The following is a 20,092-nucleotide window of genomic DNA, read 5'->3' on the forward strand; positions in this document are numbered from 1 at the left end:
TATAGCCGCTTTTATATATGACTCTGTCGTTTAGTGAAGCATTTCCTTGTTATTGTAATCGCGTCTAGCTATATCTCATTCACTCTCCCGCCTTGCCCTGTTTTAATCATTCTCGAGGCCACACTGAGATAAACTGTTCAATCTGTTTATTTCCTAAATTATTCGTTATCTCAGTGTTCCCTGGGACAGCCCCCACATACACCTACGACAGAGTAGTCTGAAGAATGTTTCTGTCCTTCAGGAGCCCATGAGTCACAATGACACACAGACACACGCTAGTTTGATAACTGGACCATCCTAGGATTCATTATCTAGTCAAGACGAAAAGAACGTAGTCCCTACAACAGTGTGCCATTAGGAGACGCAGACGAAACGAAGACAAAGTACATTCTTACAATTACGCTAATTAACTTGCAAACTCTTTATGGGTGGGCGTACACTGGGTGAACGTGAATTTCGACAAAGGCTCTAACGATTTTCCTAGAAATTTGACAGTTATAAGTTTAAAAAATATAATTATCTTAAAATTTAATTTGCTTTATTCAAACTTTATTCGAACAAGTTTCATCGGGAATTCCCACATTCACCTCAAATGTATCTTTGTAGGCCTATTAAAGAGTAAGGAGTGTAATACATGTCAAGAAAAACATTAAAAAGAACAAAGCTTATATTGAGTGTCATTGTATCAGTTAGTTCGGATCAGTCATGTAAATAAATTTGTAATAGATCTAGACTAAAAAGTATAAACTTGCGCGATTTGAAACATCTTTACGAATTGTTTTTGTGTAGCGCTATTTGATGTTTTAGCTTTCTCACTCCACTATGATCCTATCACTTGCCTAGACCATTTGGGAAAGCGAGGAAGGGGAGACATAAAGGATATCTTGTGAATATCGTGATCGCTTTTTAAGTGCATTTTATCTTATTATTTTTTTTTGCTGTATGACTTGACTTCGAACTCAATCGATCAAACTTTCTCAAGCCAATACACTAACCACTGTGCCAGCGAAGTGCTTATGAAATTTTTATTGTTATCTATTGTGAATTTAAAACTTTTAGGGGGACGACCTGACACTAAGTATAAATAAGACTAATTCAGCTTATACCACCATATCAGCCAGGTACAATTTCTTACCCTTGTCTGATAAGAAACTAAATAATTAATTACCAATATTTAATCAACTAATTGGTTAACTTTTTTTTATTGATTCTTGTTTTGTCAGGTACAAGAAATTATTCCGCAAAATTTCAACTTCATCCGAGATTAGGTGTAGGAGATAAAACGTGTACAAACTTTTTACCAGACAGAGTGAGTTGATAGAAGCTTGGTCGAAATGCATATAGTCCAATAAACCACTTCAAGCACATTCAAGATTGCTTCTTAAGCAAACAGTGAACATTATGTGAGCCGTGTTATATATCGAAGTGGTTATCATTATATGAGCCATGTCATTTATCGATGTGGTGATCATTATATGAGTCATGTTATTTATCGATGTGGTGATCATTATGTGAGCCATGTCATTTATCGATGTGGTTATTATGTGAGCCATGTCATTTATCGATGTGGTGATCATTATGTGAGCCATGTCATTTATCGAAGTGGTGATCATTATGTGAGCCATGTCATTTATCGAAGCGGTGATCATTATGTGAGCCATGTCATTTATCGAAGCGGTGATCATTGTGTGAGCCATGTCATTTATCGAAGCGGTGATCATTATGTAAGCCATGTCATTTATCGAAGTGGTGATCATTATGTGAGCCATGTCATTTATCGAAGTGGTGATCATTATGTGAGCCATGTCATATATAGAAGTGGTGATCATTATGTGAGCCATGTCATATATCGAAGCGGTGATCATTATGTGAGCCATGTCATTTATCGAAGTGGTGATCATTATGTGAGCCATGTCATATATCGAAGTGGTGATCATTATGTGAGCCATGTCATATATCGAAGCGGTGATCATTATGTGAGCCATGTCATTTATCGAAGTGGTGATCATTATGTGAGCCATGTCATTTATCGAAGCGGTGATCATTATGTGAGCCATGTCATTTATCGAAGTGGTGATCATTATGTGAGCCATGTCATTTATCGAAGTGGTGATCATTATGTGAGCCATGTCATATATCGAAGCGGTGATCATTATGTGAGCCATGTCATTTATCGAAGTGGTGATCATTATGTGAGCCATGTCGTTTATTGAAACAGTGAACAGGACATATAAACACGTCTGAAATAGCTGTGAGATGAGTGTTCTATTTGCATAGTGAGAGAGAGAGAGAGAGATAACAGGTTGCATTGTTTGGCCTTGTCGACACTGTATTTAGTACAGAATAATTGTTTGTCTATGAGTGTGTGCAGGTACATGTGCGAGTATGTGAGGGAGATGTGTGTGTGTGTGTGTGTGTAGATGTGTGAACATGATGTGTTCGTACTTTTCATTCTGAACATTTGACCTTTCTTATCGCTTTCTCCGTCTGTTTGTGTGTTTGTCATGAGTAACACACAGGTTCAAAATTTGCTGATATCCTCTTTTCATTTGGGGTATCTGTGAATCTGTCCCCAACCTCACACCCCAGTCAAAAATATTTGCTACGAAAATAAAACGACTTTGATAACAAGTATTACAAACTTTGAGAAATAAGTGTATTAAAATGTTTGTTTACGTTTTTGCATACGATCTACTGTCTCAGACTCATAAGACAGACCATGGGCTCTAACGTTGTATGTTATATTGTATATAATGTCCTTTATTTGGGAATGGCTGGGCATCTCTTGGTGGTGTTTGTTTTCTCTATTCCTAGGTCTGTCATTTTTTAAAATTGACTTACGTTGTATACATTCTATGCTAGTCCATTCTGGATATATATAAAAACTGGAGTTCAAAATAAAGAGCTTGTTATAAATATGTTTTATTGTTTTGGCATAAAGTTAAAGAGTTGCTTTCATCTTAATAGTTAAGAAAATAATGAATAAATAGATTAATTCACATTTTTAAACTTAGTATGAAAAAAAAAAAGAAGGCCATTCCGACCTTTCACAGAGGTAACTGAGTTTGTCAAATAAAACTCAACATGAAAGTCGACTGAGAATCGCTTTAAACTATAAATATCTGTTTTGTGGTTGATCGATTTTGTTCTGAGCCATAATAACTCTCTTGAGCTTTAATTAAGCCGTCGAACTTTGAACTTAACAAATATAAACAATTTAACATGATTTATTTATTTAATCTTATCATCACATTTTTCATCTTTGTTGTTTATTGGAAAAAAAATGTTTCCATAGCAACGATGGATGTTTACAAACGTGATGACATCCTAATTAGATGCAAATAATTAAATATGTCCTCCGCGCGCATTCTCTAGCTCAGAAAACACGCTATATAGGCCGCTATATAGGTCGATTTTTTAACAAGGTGGAGATGGAGCATTTCTGAGGAGAAATTCAAAGATCTGGTAGACTATTAGGTCTGTGAAGAGATTTTAAAATTACTTTGGAAAAAAAACTACACGTTTCATCGTAAGGTCGGAAACTTTTCAGGCCGCTCATTTAGCCTGTTGTAGCTTCCTTATTCAATGCATTACAGACTATCTGTAAACTTCCCTTTCGAAAGAGTTAATGAATTAAAACAAAAGCTATAGATAGGCCTACCTTGAACCTGGACAAGAAACTGAAATAACTGACATACCTTTGACTGGAAATAAAACACATATAAGAAAAAGAGCGCCTAAAACGCCGGCTTCTCTAAGCGCCATTTTTGTTTAATCTAGTTCAAATCAACTTTACGTCAGTCAACTTAAAAAAAAAAAAAAAACACGCTATAGAAGCAGGTCAGTCAGATATCTCACATTGCGATAACGGTACAGAGCCAAATATGGATAAATGGTTTTGGTTTGTATGCCAAATAGTATTTCAAAAACTTCGAATAATGAAAACTAGAACTCGAAATGACTAGATCTAATGCTAAAATTTGTCGAAGCCTTAGAAAAGTAAAAGAGAAAAATATATATTTTAAAAATACCTTTTAAAAAACAAAGCTTATATTGAGTGTATCAATTTGTTTGGATCAGTCATGTAATTAAATTTGTAATAGATCTAGACCAGTGGTTCCCAAACTTGTTTGTCTCGTAGACCCCTTGCCATGTTTTCTGGTTTTCGGTAGACCCCCTGCTTAACTTATATTGCATTTTAGCAAATTCAGAAACTCCATTTTTTTAACTAATTTCTAACTGTAGTGAGTCGAGGAGTGAAAAAGTTTTAAAGATTCATTAGAAGTTAGAGAGATATATCGTTTGTATTGATAAAATTCAAATTTAAACCAATGAAAATAACAATTAACATGTATTACTGGAATCACCAAAGACACTGGAAATGTTTGTTGTATTTTGCATGTTTATCATCCGTTACTGCGGATATTATGTTTCATATAGGAAATTGCTGTTCTATGAAGTAGTTCTTCAAACATTAAAAATTAATTAATTTGCCTTAAGTATCATTGTAAAAGTTTTTTGCGAAGAGCAGTTTCTCTTGTATTTCTTGATCTTTCATGTGTGGCTCAAATATTGGGTTCGCGGAACTGGCTTCACCAACAGGGGAAAGGGCGAAGGCGAGTAACTGGTGGCTTAACCAGTGAGCTTTGGGCAGGAGGGGCTCGTTAGCCTTGGCTTGCAGCCCACCTAGCAGAAGGAAAACAGAATTCAAACCTATGCTGCTTTGCAGCTATACCCAAACATGGGAAAGGTTTCGTGGGTCAGCCCTGAGGAAAAATTTGGAGTCGACGACCATTAGGCAGTTTGAAGCTTTAATGCTAGGACTCATACGACCGATGTGCCCTTGAACTGTAGTGTTGCTTAAAGAAATTCGTTTCATAATATCAGATGTAGGTTATTGTAAAACAGTTTTTAAAACTACTTCAACAGCTGGTAAAATCAATGTTTTATCTATATTGTTTTCCATATTTGGGTATAAGTAAAAAAATCTTGAGAGACCCTTTTAAACCACCATCTTCACTATATGATGTTGAAGAGAGATTTTGTGGGTCTATTCTGAACTTTATCTTTGAGTTTTTTAAATTTTTGCACACCTTTATCTTTTTATCAGGGTGGCATCGTCTCAAATAATCCTCCAGTGTAATTGGTTTCATATGGTCATAAAAAAGCACTTAGACAACCTCTTATTTGAGAAGGGAATAAATAATTAACGCTGTAAAATCTAGATTTATTTTTCTTAAACACTAGTTACATGTAGACTAAATAAAGCTATTTAAAGTTTTATTTTTAATCTATTTATAATTGAATGAAATAGTTACATTAACGGGGAGTGGACACCAGTGTCATGACCTGCTTAAATGATCCCATAGACATCTCACAGACCCCCAATTTATATTTCCACTTTCGTAGACCTCTTGGAAGTCTTCGTAGACCCCTGAGGGTCTATATAGATCACTTTGGGAATCATTGATCTAATATGTGCGATTAGAAATATTTTTTACCCATTGTTTTTTTTTAAAGCAATTTCTTGTTTTTAGCTTTCTCAATACGCTATGATCCTATCACTTGTCTGGACCAGTTGGAAAAGGGGGGGGGGGGTGAGAAAGAACGGGATAACTGGGAAATCGTTTTTCAAATGTATTTATAAAAAAAATAAAAATAAATGAACGACCTGACTTCGAACTCGTGGGTTAAAGTCAACACGCTAACCACTCTGCTAGCGAAGAACGTATGAACATAAAAGATTGTTTATTTATCTATTCTTTCTATTTCATGTTTTGTGTTCACTAAGCCCTCAATTCAGCTTATACCACTTCAGTCAAGTACAATTTCCCTTGTATGAAATACCAAACGAAATAATTAATTACCAATAGTTAATTAATTAAATGTTGTTTTTTTATTATTTTTTTTTATTGATTCTTGTGATGTCGTATAAGAATAACAATTGTGCAAAATTTCCGCTTGATCCGAGATAGGGTGTGGGACAAACAACGTGTACAAACTTTTTACCAGATAAATTAGTTCTGGATACGCTAGTGATTGATACCCCTTTCATCTCTACCCACCCCTTTCTCAACTGGTCTAGACAAATGATAGAGCCATTTATTATTGTTACGTATTTCTGAATCTTCTGGCTAAATGTACTAGTTGGCACACAAATAAAAACACTGTAAAGAACTTGACGACTAAACTTTCAGTTTCATATAACTTTAATGACTATTAACTCTAACATTACTGTAACATGTAGCGTAGAAGACTGTACAATATCTGTCAGTTTACATTTAGCTATACTTCGTTGCACTGCATCTCTTCACTTCGTTGCAATTCCTCTCTTCTCAACTTGCATCGAGCCGTATTCCACAGAACAGACCAACGACACACTTCCCAGTGTCGCTCCAGGTCTCCCAAAGCTGAACCAAGTCGTACTCAAGTCTACCGAATCAGAGCCGCACACGTCTTACATCGACTGTATCGACTGTAACGGCTCAAGTCCACTGTAGTTCGCTGTATAGACTTTAACGACAGTAGTCCACTCCAGTTAACTCTACCCTAGTTAACTTGCACCGAGTCGTACACATTTCTCTTCCACAGAGCCGCACACGTCTTACATAGTCTGTATCGACTGTAACGGCTCACTCACGACTCCATACGACTGACTTTAACATTAACTCTCTGGCTTATATAGAGTCCCTAATCGCTTGTCCAAAGTTGCACAAACACGGCTAGTATCCTCTGAAATAACACGTGAGGAAACGTCACATCCTGTCTTTGTTTATACATGTAGATTCCAGAAAACATCGGCTGCAGTGTCATCAAGTTGGGGTCACACGTAGTGACCTCTATCTGTCACTGTTCATTAGTAACTGTCCCCCTACTTAGATCTGTTCGTCCCCTGGAACAACACGTGAGGGCACGTCACATCCTGTCTTTGTTTGTACATGTAGATTCCAGAGGACACTCGCTGCTGTGTCATCTCGCCGGGGTCATACGTTGACCTCTACCTATCACTGTTCATTTGTAACATTATTATAACGCCAGAAGATGGAAGACTGATGGGCCTAAGAAGTGTTTGTGCATACTTGATATAATATGGAGTTGCGAGCCCTTCGCTTCAAATTATAAATAAAAGAGACAACAAAAAAAGGAGAAAATTGTGATGACGTCATCATTAGATGAAAATAGCCGCGCGCAGAGGACATACAAGTAAATTAGCAATTATACACAAAACACTGAACCATCATCTTCAAATACAAAAACAAAACCTAATAGGGTTACAAAGACAGTTTGTGTGGAAACACAAACTCAAAATCGGCCCCAGAAGTGGTCCACCCAGGCAGGTAAAAAGGCAGGGGTTAATATTTTCAGAAAGAACATCAGAATTAGATTCTATCAAAGACAAATGACAGAGAAGAATGGAGAAAGAAGGTTGACAGATCTTGTGTGGTGCAACAGCGGTCCAGCAGACCAAAGGATAAGTGAATGTGAAGTTATACCCTATGCGAACCTGGCCTGGCCTAACTGATGTTTTATAATGAATATCTAATTGATCTAATTGTTTTGCAAAGGGTCAATCTCTTATTCAAAACCTCAAAAAAAGAAAAAAACATTTCCGTAAAAAAAAAAAATCCTTTAGTAAAGCGTTGTATAGATGTGACGCAGCACGGCAGTTCAAGCGATAATATGAAAACCTACTTACTAATTGTTGTTTTAAATGATGTCTAAGTTATATGCATACTAATTTTTTTTTTATTAAAAAAAAAACAACAACATTATTTTTGGTTAAATGTAGTAGTTAGTAGGACAGAACTTACATAACGTAGCAATTAATACAAATGTAAAAAACATATATTTTTTTAAATCAAAAAGTCTAAAACCATTTACATAAATGTATTAGAAATATGGTGAATCTCTATCTCTCCTACTAAAGAGCATTCCGTGATTATTACTAATAATAGTGAATAGTTGTAAAAATGGTGTATTTTTATGAAAAAACTGCTTGCATAACTGATTTAAAAAAATAGATTTTTCGCTTTTAGAAAAGAAAAGTAGCCGTTGCATCAGAACTTTGAATGTACTAAAATATTATGATGTCGGGTTTTCACTATCTTTTCTAGTTTACGATATCTTAAAGGGACGGACGGACGGACAGACATTTCACTCAAAACTTATAGCGTCTTTTTCCCCTTTCGGGGGCGCTACATAGGCCTACTCAGAAAGAAATAAAGAAAAAGGCACATACCTCGTTCCATATGCTAGGAGTTATGACAAATTTATACAAATGCTCCTTCTTCCCTAAAGCTATTAGAGCATGGAATGGGTTGCCAATGAAAACCAATGATTTAGCAGAATTTAAGCCATTGATTGGTTAACATGCATGACTAGATCGAATAGATGCATGACGTAATAGTTTTTGGAAGTAACGTCTGTATTCTGTATTATATAAAATAAGAAATAGACACCATATTGTCTGGATCTAGAATTAAATCTAGATCTAAATCAATCTTTTTGTTTTTTAAACTCTCTACCAAAATGAAGATGAATTTATTATATAAGATAAGATGTGTGCTAGAGCTTTGTTAGCCTATTAGAATATTTTGATATAGATTTTCATACTTAGACAGTTCCGCTAAAAAAATGACGTACGCAGTTCAATCTAGTTTTTTAATAAATGTATTCACAAAATGGCAGCAGCAATGGATGTTGACAACAATGAAGATATTGATGAAGGTCCAAGTGTTTCAGGAGAAAGAGGAAGCAAAAAACGTTTTGAAGTTAAAAAAGTAGGTAGACTTTATTAATATTTTGATAAATTATTGATCTTAATTTCAAAGATCCAATCTAGACTAGATCGTTTAGTCTTATGAGATACAAAATGAAAAGAAGAGACGAGAGTCTGAGTCGGAGTAGACTCACTCACTGACTCAGTAGAGACTAAAGACTAAGAGAGTCAGTCTCAGTCAGACGTCAGACTAGTCAGAGACTTAGTCTAGTCTACTTATAACTTAGTCTTAGTCTAGTAAAAATACTAGTTTAGTAAATAGGGTATTAGTTTACGTGACTAGATACGCTAAATCAGGTTTCTCTTATATTTTAAGAATATGCAGAAAAAAATGCAGATTACAAATGTTGAAATGAAATATATGTAATTTGATTTCCTTGGTTGGAGTAGTTGGAGATAAATACTTTAAAATAAATAGTTTTTAAAATATATTTTTTTTTATATTTAATTTCTTATTACCATATATTTTCATTGGAAATACGCCACTTTTGTTTTGAAGGCTTAACACTAGATTATCTTCCTTAAGTTAATTGCCAACTTTTTTCTGTTTTTATTTTATCTTTGTTTCTAACAGCTATTAGATCTAATATTAAAATTATTTAAAATGATAGCATAAGAACAAAAAACTCTCTTTAAATAGTTTTTAAAAAGTTATTGAAAAAAAAAAAGAAGAAACAACTTCATCAATTTATTATTAACATTTTTTTAGACCTTTACAGTAAATACACTTAAAAATTCATAAGTCATGATAAGTTGACAGCATAAGAACAAAAATCTCTAAAAAAAAAGTTATTGAAAGTTTAATATAGATAAGGGAGATAAATTAAAATATGCTTAAAAACAACATGGTGGTCAGCAAAGGTATCTGGGCATCTAAACTAAATACCGTAAATAGTAATCTATAATTTTATATAATACAGACATTACTTAAAAAAATATCTAGACAATCTAGTAGACTAGTACTCTGATGACTCTAGTAGGTAGCTAGAGACTTGAGAGTAGAGAGTAGAGTAATCTAGACCAGATCTAGAGTTAAAGAGTAACTCAACTGACGTCAATCGAACATTTTTTATGTTTGAATGTGTGTATCTCTGTAAGGATTAGACCTAGGAAAAAAACTGATTGTATCTATGAACTCCTCATTCATTTGTCTTTAAAGGAAAAGTAGATATGTTTTATTGTATTACTACTCATAGATTGTCTAGTTAAAATTAGATTATTTAGATTTGATGTTAAAGTGGGTCAGGTCGATGCTTGCAAGAGTAAAGGGCTTAAAGTTTCGAACTTTGTTTTACTGCTGCCTTCAAGAATCGAACATCTTAAAACACTCGAACACATGGGAAGTATGGTGTTTGAAAAGAGTTATAATCTTAAAATTTTCTGAAAAGTATGGTGTTTTAAAAGTGTTATTTATAATAGTCTTAAAATTTTGTTATTTAGATTCTATATCATTTTCTTTTTACCCATGTCAAGACAGACAGGTCTAAGTCATTTTCTCATGCTCCATATCGCCCATCTCTGCTTAGAAACTAACGGCTTGACCGTTGGTACTCGATCAATCAATAATTGGCTCCTCCCCCTTTCCCCTCAACATTTTTCTCACTACAACTTGAACAATGTTTTGGGGCTGTGTTGATGGCCTGGTTTACACCTGTGTGTTGTGCTATCACTAACCCTTTTTTGTGGTGGCTGCGCTTGGATTGAGTTTTTGAAATTTTTTACTTTGCACTGAAAATGGGTGAATGTTGGAAAGTGGAATCGTGTAAGGAGAGAGCCCGGGTAAGGGGATGTAGGCAGAATAGGGGAGTGTTTGTGTATTATTGTTATTTTTTATCCATTTGTAATGAAATTATCTGTTTCAAAGGAGTGTCTTTGTAACGTATTATGAGCTTCATGGCATAGACCCAGTGCTACACATCTAGATCTAGAAGCACAACTGACTCTGTATTTAAATTGAGGCTGACGTCACATTTTAATGGTCGATCAATCATTGATGATCTATTGATACAGTGTCTTGACTGTTTTTCTACCCCCCCCCCCTTACCTGCCAAAAACATTTTAATTTTAAAATACCATTTCTGCATTCTATATCTCCCCCTTTCCTTTTATTAATATCTCTATATCATGCGTTAGGTATTGGTTTTTAACACATAACACAGAGCTAAAAAGAATGGCACATCTTTCTTCATATCAAGTACATGTACTAGGTTTTGGTTTATAACACATAATACAGAATTAAATAGAATGAGGATCTGAATATAAAAAACACAATTAGATGGTATGGTTCCTACTACTGTAATTTAATGTTAATAGCATCAAAGTATATGTGTCATAAAATCATGATTTTAAAATGGGTACTATTAGTGCATATAGTTAGTTCTAGCCAGCTTTTGGCTGCTGAGCTGTCCGCTCTTTTGCAGACTGTGCCAAGGAAAAATAGTGTTCTGTTTTCTTTAGTTGTTCAGCACTGCCGTACAGGGTGTTGGTTATGTTGGGCTGGAGTGGTCGGTCTGCCTAAGGTGGATTAGGAAGGGGCATTCAAAAAGGATATATGGTTTACTGTTTCATAAGGGTGGGCGCAGTGTCTACAAAGGGGGAGTTGTGTGGGATTTATTTTATTGAGATTGTGATTTAATAGAGGTGTGTGTCCTGTCCTTAGTTGGAAGATTGTAGATTGCTTTTTGTGGGGGAGGAAGTTAATACTGTTCAGTTTGTTAGGCATGTTCATTTCTTTGTACATGGCTCTGCCTGTGTTTCCTATAGCCCATTGGTTGAGCCACTCCTCTTTGTGGTTGTTGATTAACATTGACCTTTGGGTGAGGAAGTTAACAGTTCTATCTGGTTGTTCCATAGATGATCCTGCCTTTGAATGCTTATCTGCCCTTTCATTTCCCATGACGCCAATGTGTCCAGGGATCCACTGGAATGTGATGTTGATGTTTAATTTTGTCATCATCTGGTGTATTATCACTATTAGTGTTGTCAACTTTCTTGGGCTTTTTGAGGTGCTGCTGTTAAGTGCTTGCAGAGTGGAGTCTGTAAAGACAACAATATCTGATGGTGATTGTATCCCTTCATATAATTTGTTTTCGACTGTCTGCAAAGCTATGGTAATTGCCTCAATTTCGTCTTGGAAGTTTGAGCAGTAGTCACCACAGGGTGCACTTATTTCAAAGTGTTTATTTTTGGGGAAGACCAGGAAGGCACCAAGACCAGCATTGATGGTGGCTTTGAAGGCTGATCCGTCGGTGTATATATGGATATGTTTTAATGGTTGGTTGTTTGTAGTTAAGTCCACGAGTTATGTTTGAGAATCTGGTAATTTTTTCTCTTTTATTGGGTAGATGGTGTTTTAGGGCTAGTTCGTCGGTAAGTTGGATCAGAGTTCTTTGCTTTTTTTTTGTTTGTTTTTCTTATTTCTCTGTGCTAGTAGTTTATTTGGATGGTCGTCCTCCAATCTTCTGTATCTCTCAATAGCTTCTAATGCTGCTCTGTTGCACCATAACTTAAGAGGTTCAATATTGGAGCTTGTTGTATTATGGGTAGCCTAGGGAGGGTGTGTGCGCATTGAAGTCACCAGCTATTATTGTCCTTGTGTAGTGTGGTAGTTTTATGTCTATTTCTGCTGTTGAAGATGGTGGGCAGTAGAAGTTTTTGATAGTGTATTTGGTTCCTCCTCTCCAAAGAAGTATTTCTTGCATGTCGATATCTGTATTGTTCTTTATGTGTTTTACTGTTGCTTGAGTGTCCTTTCTAATGAGGGTCATAATTCCCTGACATTTGGTGCATAGGCATCTGTACTGTTTATAGCCTGTGATATATTTTTTTTTTCTTATGCATTAGTGTTTCTTGTAATAGCGCTATGAGTATATCTTGCTTCTTGAGTATGTGTTGCAGCTCTGTTGTCTTGTTTTGTAGGCCTAAGATGTTGAGTTGCAAAAGGTTTAGGTGTTTGTTGTCTGTTTATTTCCAGTAGCTGACTTATCACAGGCAGTCCTTTTTATATATATATATATAATCCCTGCACTTTTAGAAAGTTTTCGGTTTTGGCAACTTGCTCCAATACTGAATTAAAAGAGCATCTGGGTCTGAAACTGTAACTGGAATATCCATGGGACAAGGTGGGGTTGGCCAATGGTCCATTTTCCGCCATCCACAGAGCTCTCCAAATGTAACTATTTGGCAGTAGTTAAGCTTAAGGTGGACTGTGCCCTGGGTATGCCCTGTGGAATCGTCACATCCTGGATCCAGGCCCCTTAATGCTAACACATTCACCAGTTCCAGAAAAAACTTCGTGATTGGTTTATATCCAGTAGTAGAGCATAGTGAGACATAGACCTCTGTATGGATTAGTGCAGTCCAGACCTTCGTCATAAAGCACCTAGAGGGGGGAAGCTCCACTATTATTCGCCTTAGTGAAATGAAATGCAAGTGGAAAGGCAGTGGGGTTAGTATTACTCTTGATAATTTCCAAGCCCCGATACCCACACAGGACAGTATCGCCACAACGTGGAGGTTTGTAGTCAGGCTTTCCTTCTCCTAGATGGGTTGCATTATTCAGTCAGGCTGATAAGCCCCATCAACACGAAGCTAAACTGGTTTTGAGGCGCCAATGTTCCACCTTTCATCCCTTCTCCTGTCAGTTTTTAAGAACAGGTTCTGCCAGAATTTTTGAAAATCACACTTGAAGGCCAGGAGCTGGATTTGACAGTCAGAGGCATATAGAGACGCAAGCCATGGGAGCATTTCTTGGAAAGTGGGAGCTTATCCCCACTTTCACCCCCGGCATTGACAGTCCTTTGGAACCTGCATATTGATGTAAATCTATTTGCTTTAAAAAAAAATCATTTACAGTAAACCACAAATAGCTGATTCACATATAACACATACACATAATTTATATCTGCAGTTTGTATTACATTATTTTGCAAAAATAACAATAAAAAATATTATAATTTAAATATTTTCTCTTCTTTAAGTTATATCCCTTTGATGTGTATTTTTAACATTAAAATGGTGTTCGGTTCTTTACGAAGCTGGGATTGCTTTCATCATTTGAACACTCCCTATTTAACCTCAATTTTCATGTTTGGGTAGCAAGGGGCAGATTAAACAAATACTTGCACATATTTCTCAGCCTAATTAGAAGCATAATATATAGGTTTGCATTATTGGCAAAAAAATACCCTTAACTCGTGACCTACTTCATTCTTCCGGAGAGGTAAACAAAAGGGACAAACGTTTTTATACCAATGCACTTTGAATATAAGTAAAAAAAATGTCATTGGGTGAAAATGAAACTAAATATGTCTAAACTATAAAGAAATGGATGGTGCACAATAGGAATGACTAGTTTCGTCATAATCATCGAAAAAAATGTGAATTTTAAAAACATACAGAGGGGTGTTTGATAAGTATCTTAACATGAAGGTGTTTGATTGGGCGTCAGTTACTCTATATCATCTAGTATTAAAATGACTCTAGATCTAGGTAGTGACTGACTAGTCTCACTCTCACTACTGTCACTAGATCTAGTCTAGATAGTTCTAGAATATGCCTAGATGTATTCTAATCTAGATCTAACAGATCTTTTCTACACTTACACTACTGATTGTGGAGTCCAAGTGTCACTACTCACTAGTCAACACTCTCCAATTGACTTGAGTCATAAGTAGACATAACATAATTTGATAGAAAACATTGAACCATAATAACTAAAATAGGAAAACAAAACCTAATCTAATTAATAATAGTAATATAATACTCAGAAAGACAAAAAGATACAGAGGCACATTTCTTATTCCATATTTTTAATTAAATATGCTAAATGTAGATCTAGATCTAGGACAAATTTGTAAGTGCTCCTTCTTCTCTAGAATGGAATGGGATGATGTTGATTGAATCCAGGAAAACCAATGAATAACTTAGCAAAATTTAAGAGACTAGATTAACACATGAAATGCCTAGGATCTTCTCTTTTGGAGTAATGTCTGTTAATATTAGATAAGAAATTTCTTTGGCTTTGATTAAGCTGCTTACTGACTCCAGTGTGACCAGCTACTCAAACTAGATTAACAGACAAACTTAGAATTATATCTAAAATCTAAGGCATGGGTGGCCAACCTATGGTGCATGAGCCAAAAGTGGCACATTGAACAATTACAAGTGGCGCACTACAGCCATAATAAAAAAATCTAGTAAAGTCATGCCAGCTCATCAAACAGACTTACTGACTGATGCCAAAAAAGTCCTTCAAATCCTGAAAAACTCTATTTCCTAGGCTCTAAAGTATGTGTGTATGTGTTTGAACTAATACTATTGCTGTTTTGAAAATTACAATTTTTTTTTTTTTCAGTGGAACGCTGTTGCCCTTTGGGCTTGGGGTAAGTAAACTAAAAAAAACAACTGGATAATTTATACTATATTCAGTATGAATTTATTGAGCATTCCGTGCTTTAATATTGAGAGAGAGACCAGTGTTAAGTAATTAAAATAGCTAGTAAAAAAAAAAAGATCAATCTTTGGAAATTAAAATTTAAAAGTATAAGTTATACTCACAATTTTAATCTAATTTTAAGTAATATTTTTACAGGTTGATTTCTTATAAAGCAGTAAATTAATTCTTTAATAAGTTACACTTTACAACATTTCATGAAAAGTCTGCATATTTTTTCTTTGAATTTGTGTGATTACAGTAACTCTCTTTGTAAATTATTTATCCTCTTTGTATGCTTCTTTTATTATCAGGTGCTTTTATTGATTTGATAAGTTTATCGCTAAAATATAATGGCTCACTTTTGCTAGCCAATAAGGGTATTAGCTTTTTAAAACATGTTAATTGATTTTTAAGATTTGAACAGAACATATTTTAAAATAAATTATGACATTCATTGGATGTATATTTTTGGTTCCAGATATTGTTGTAGATAATTGTGCTATCTGTCGCAATCACATCATGGATCTCTGTAAGTCAATCTTGTTTTTGTTTTTTTCCTCCTAATGAAACAAGTAATCTACAAATTCTTTTAAAACTAGATGCCTAACTTATGTTTAAATAGCAAAGTAAAGTAAACATTGATTTTTTTATTTATGATTTTGTAACTATTCTAATTACATTGAATATGAGTTTCATAAATTGTTTTAGTTATATAGCTCATTGTTCATGCCTATAGCATGCTCTGAGTGCTATGGTCCATATCCATTGTGTGGACCAGAGGCGGGGAGAAGGTTTTCCATGCTGACTTGCTGTGCTCAGTAAACACAACTTGGCTCAAGTTGGGTGTTGAACTTGAACTCCCTTGATAGGTAGCCAAGCGGTTTAAGCTTTGGGGCCACACAATACAAAATAGAGAGCAATTCTTTTCTTTGCATTTTCAATTTCCCTTTTCATGTATTTTGACAGTATCTCTTTGTTATGTCTTTGATTAGCAAGGTGGTGGCAGTATGCAAAAGGGATATTACTGATACTCAGTAATAAGGAAATTATAAATTGTTAGTTCCCCTGAATCCCATAGATGTAACGTTTAACTTATAATGGTAATTTTTAAAAAATAAAATTAATTCAATAATTAATACATAATCTTTATGAAATTGTAATAAAATATGTTACCAGCACAGCATGATTTTCTTTGTGAAATTTCACCTTGATTAAAAAAAAAGTTGTCAAAATTAATGATTCCAATTTCACTTATGCTGAAAATGTGAGTTATGATTTGAAAAAATAATATGTAAGGTGTGTTTGTGTGTGACAAGGTGGCTGAATATGAAGCCATCTTAAAGGACAGTTTTCCAAAGTACCAAAACATTCTTGTAGCTCAAAAAGTGCAAAAATAAATTGGACAAGCCAACCGCCACCAATCGACCCCCACCTACAGCGATGAAACTTCACAGCCAATGCCATGATGTTGATTCTGTCCGGGACGGACAGATCTAAGGAGGGGGCAGTGTTATAAACCTGGTGGTGGCACAGATGGGGGTAGTGGTGTGAGTGTAGTCAGACGACGCAAATCGCCCCAGGCCAGCGCTAGACGAGCGGTCAACCGTGACGAGTTACGATGGTCAGCCGAGTCGTGTGTCAACAGGATGGTTCGGGAAGGATCGCCGTCGTGAACAGAGCTCAGGAGCGTCACGAGAGTTGTAGTTATCTGACCACCTAGAAACGTCGAGCGGCATTCTGTCCGGTTCGAGAAGGCCAGTAGGGACCCTATATAACAGCGGAGGTGTCGCAGTCAAGACGGTTCAGAAAGGAGGTTCACGACAAGAGTTCAAAACACGGTCGACTACAGAACAGTTCAGCGGTGTGGTTCTGTACGGAGCATTACGACGGTTCAGTGCGGAGTACTATCAAGTACAGTAGAGACGAACGGCGTCTTGATCTTGGTCTGCGATCGAGTCCGACACAACGAGCCTAGTGTGTGAAGTCAGTCCGGAACTGTTGAACCCAGTGCAAGCCCGGAACGAGACGGAGAGGCCAGTGCAAGACTTGATACGGCGGAACGGTGTTATCGGAGAGATATTTGTTATCGCAGAGCTATTTGTACTGTTCTACGTGCTGCCAATTGTACAGTATTGGCTGTTATTTATGGACATTAAACCTTTACGTTATTTTGGAGCCCTGACTTGTCAAGTTCTTTAAGTTGGTGGTGTATGGTGCAGTTTGCAGAGAGCCTGGATAGTGAGATTCGTAACAATATTATCATGTGAACTGCAGAATATACACACCACAGTGTAATACAAAACTAAAGGATTTTTTTTTTATGGAAATGTATTTTTTTCTTGAGGCTTTGAATAAGAGATTGACCCTTTACAAAGCAATTATTTCTGTATTGGACATAACTGGTAGGTAATGTTATTTATTATATATTTTCTACATTCCGAAGCCAATTTTGAAACAGATTGTTTCTAATGTATTGTTCCTTTTTTGTGTTGTCTCACAGGTATAGAATGTCAAGCAAACCAAGCATCTGCCACTAGTGAGGAGTGCACTGTAGCTTGGGGAGTTTGCAATGTAAGAATCTTTTTTTATTATTTACCTATTTACAAGATATTTCAAACAAGGAAAATATTTTTTTACAAAACTTTTTTGAAAAAACAAAACCTATATTAAGTGTAATTGTATCAATTAGTTTGGATCAGTAATGTTATGAAATTTGTAATAGATCTAGACTAACAACAATAAATTAGAAATAATTTTACCAATTGATTTTGTTGGGCGCAATTTCATGCTTTTAGTAGTTGTTCTTAATGGGATTTGAATAGAGAGGAAAGTTCATTCATTTAGAACAGTGATTCCCAAAGTGGTCTATATAGACCCCCAGGGGTCTACGAAGGCTTCCAAGGGGTCTACGAAAGTGAAAAAAAGAATTGGGGGTCTATGACATGTAAATGGGGTCCACGAGAGTGGATTTCATTTGAGAAGGTTGTGATTTTAATTTTGATTTCAGATCAATGAAATTAACAATAATCTATAACTTCTCATAGTTAATCCTCTAATTTTGAATCCTATTATTCCAACGGTAGACTACTGTACATTTTAATACCTCGTGTAAATTACTTATTTTAGCCTACAGTTAACTAATATTTAGTATGGCCGAATCTAAATATAAAATGTAGACAGTAGTGCAATTTTGTTTTAAATTTGGCTTTTTCCTTGTTGAACTTATATTGCCTCTGAGTATTTTATGTAACAAAGTTTATGTAATGAGTAGTAATGACACTATAAAACCACCCTAAGCTGGAGAATCCTTTGAGACGATGCCACCCTGATAACATGTATTAAGATTTGAAATACTTTTAAACAGTCAATGATAAAGTTGAGAAAAGACTAAAAATGGACAAAGTCTCTGCTTTCACATCAAAAAGAGAAGATAATGGTTTGCAAGTGTCTTAAAGTATCTTTTACTTGTGAAATTTGGAAAACATCACCCAATAAGCGAGAAAAAGAGAATGATTTTGCCAGCAGCTGAAGTTTTAAAAACTATTTTGTACACAAACCTTCATCTAATATTATTAAAGAATTCAACTAAGCAATAACACAGTTAAAAGGCCAATTGATGAAATGAATAGTGACATTGAAAGCTTCTAATGTAATTATTTGCAAACGACTTATTTCTTTATACAAGTGGACGAACCAACCCTAATGAAGCATTTTCATTTGCATATGTTCATAAATCCAAGAAAAACTTCTTTTGGTGAAAACGGATAACCGCGTATCAATATTTGATGTTTGAAGGACTACCTTAATGAGAAAGCAATCAAGTATAATATCAACAGCAACCTTTCATGGTTGAGTCCTACTGTGGATAGTGTACCTGGATTGTTAGTAATACCGTGGGTAATCCATCGAAAGCTAAAGATCTGAGTGGTGGATTGCATGAACATCTTTAATTCGTTAGCACCGCAGTTGACCGAAGCAACTTTTACAGGTTTAATACACAAATCAAAGCTCAAATGTGTTCAGAAAATGAGGATAACTTTTGCCCGTTCCTTCTTCACACTAAAGTTTGTTGGTTGTCAAAAAGCTTTTGTTAGACATTTTTTTTCTTTTTGACACTGTATCGGAGTTCTCGGATGTTAAAGATCTCATTTTAAAAATAAATGTAATTGAGAGGAAATCGGACATCGCCTATTGACCAGACTTGTTTCATACATTCTGTGAGATTGTTAATTGACATAATGTGATTTTTTTTTTTTTCAGTCTCACATTACTAAGTTAGAAATCAGTGAAAAATATGAAGTTCATGAATCAGAGAATTGCAATATTAGCAAAGCAGGGGGTCTCCCGAATATCAGAAAACATTGCAAGGGGTCTACGAGCCAAAAAAGTTTGGGAACCATTGATTTAGAATTTTAGATTGTCCAGCAAGCTTTTCTTTTGGGCAACCCTTGGAATGAAAGAGAAATCACTAATATGTATATTGGGTCTTTATGGATAATTTTAATTCATATTCTGAATGCTGTATGACATTTATTTATTACTTACAATGTGCAATGTAGAAAAAAAAGTTTTAGACTTTATTTATGTGAATTATTCTTTTTGAAAAAATTCAACCCATTATATTCCAACTGAAGTCCCATCACCTGTATCTGGTTGAATATCAAATATAATTAGGTTACTTCCCTTTGGTCTGTCAAGTCCTAAAATAAATTGATATGAGTGTGTATTACAATTTGAAAGACCTTATACAAATTTAATATCAGTGGTTATGTTACAAATTAATAGATGTCTACATTTCTTAAAGTCAAGCCTGTAGTGATTTAAAAAAAAAATTGTATTTATATACCACAAATGTATAATTATTAAAGTCATATCAC

At 35.2% G+C, this 20,092-nt stretch overlaps 2 protein-coding genes and 1 long non-coding RNA gene across 3 annotated transcripts in view; 2 read left to right on the forward strand and 1 right to left on the reverse strand.

Moving 5' to 3' along the window:
- Window positions 1–3,859, reverse strand: part of LOC106067315 (sushi domain-containing protein 2-like) — a 39,860-nt gene extending 36,001 nt beyond the window's left edge. The window contains exon 1 of the mRNA XM_056037665.1: window positions 3,699–3,859. Coding sequence (XP_055893640.1) covers window positions 3,699–3,765 — 67 coding nt within the window. The 5' untranslated portion in view covers window positions 3,766–3,859. The remainder of the gene's footprint in view (window positions 1–3,698) is intronic.
- On the forward strand, window positions 636–2,916 carry LOC129927665 (uncharacterized). The gene is made up of 2 exons (XR_008779304.1): window positions 636–1,121; window positions 1,224–2,916. It is a non-coding gene; the product is annotated as an uncharacterized LOC129927665 (long non-coding RNA).
- A 4,763-nt stretch (window positions 3,860–8,622) lies between the features above and the next one.
- Window positions 8,623–20,092, forward strand: part of LOC129927749 (RING-box protein 1) — a 48,906-nt gene continuing 37,436 nt past the window's right edge. The window contains exons 1-4 of the mRNA XM_056038339.1: window positions 8,623–8,780; window positions 15,135–15,162; window positions 15,694–15,744; window positions 17,716–17,786. Of these exons, the coding sequence (XP_055894314.1) occupies window positions 8,682–8,780; window positions 15,135–15,162; window positions 15,694–15,744; window positions 17,716–17,786 (249 nt within the window). The 5' untranslated portion in view covers window positions 8,623–8,681. The remainder of the gene's footprint in view (window positions 8,781–15,134; window positions 15,163–15,693; window positions 15,745–17,715; window positions 17,787–20,092) is intronic.

The sequence above is a fragment of the Biomphalaria glabrata genome, chromosome 8 (genome assembly GCF_947242115.1).
Source record: "Biomphalaria glabrata chromosome 8, xgBioGlab47.1, whole genome shotgun sequence".
Lineage (NCBI taxonomy): Eukaryota > Metazoa > Mollusca > Gastropoda > Planorbidae > Biomphalaria > Biomphalaria glabrata.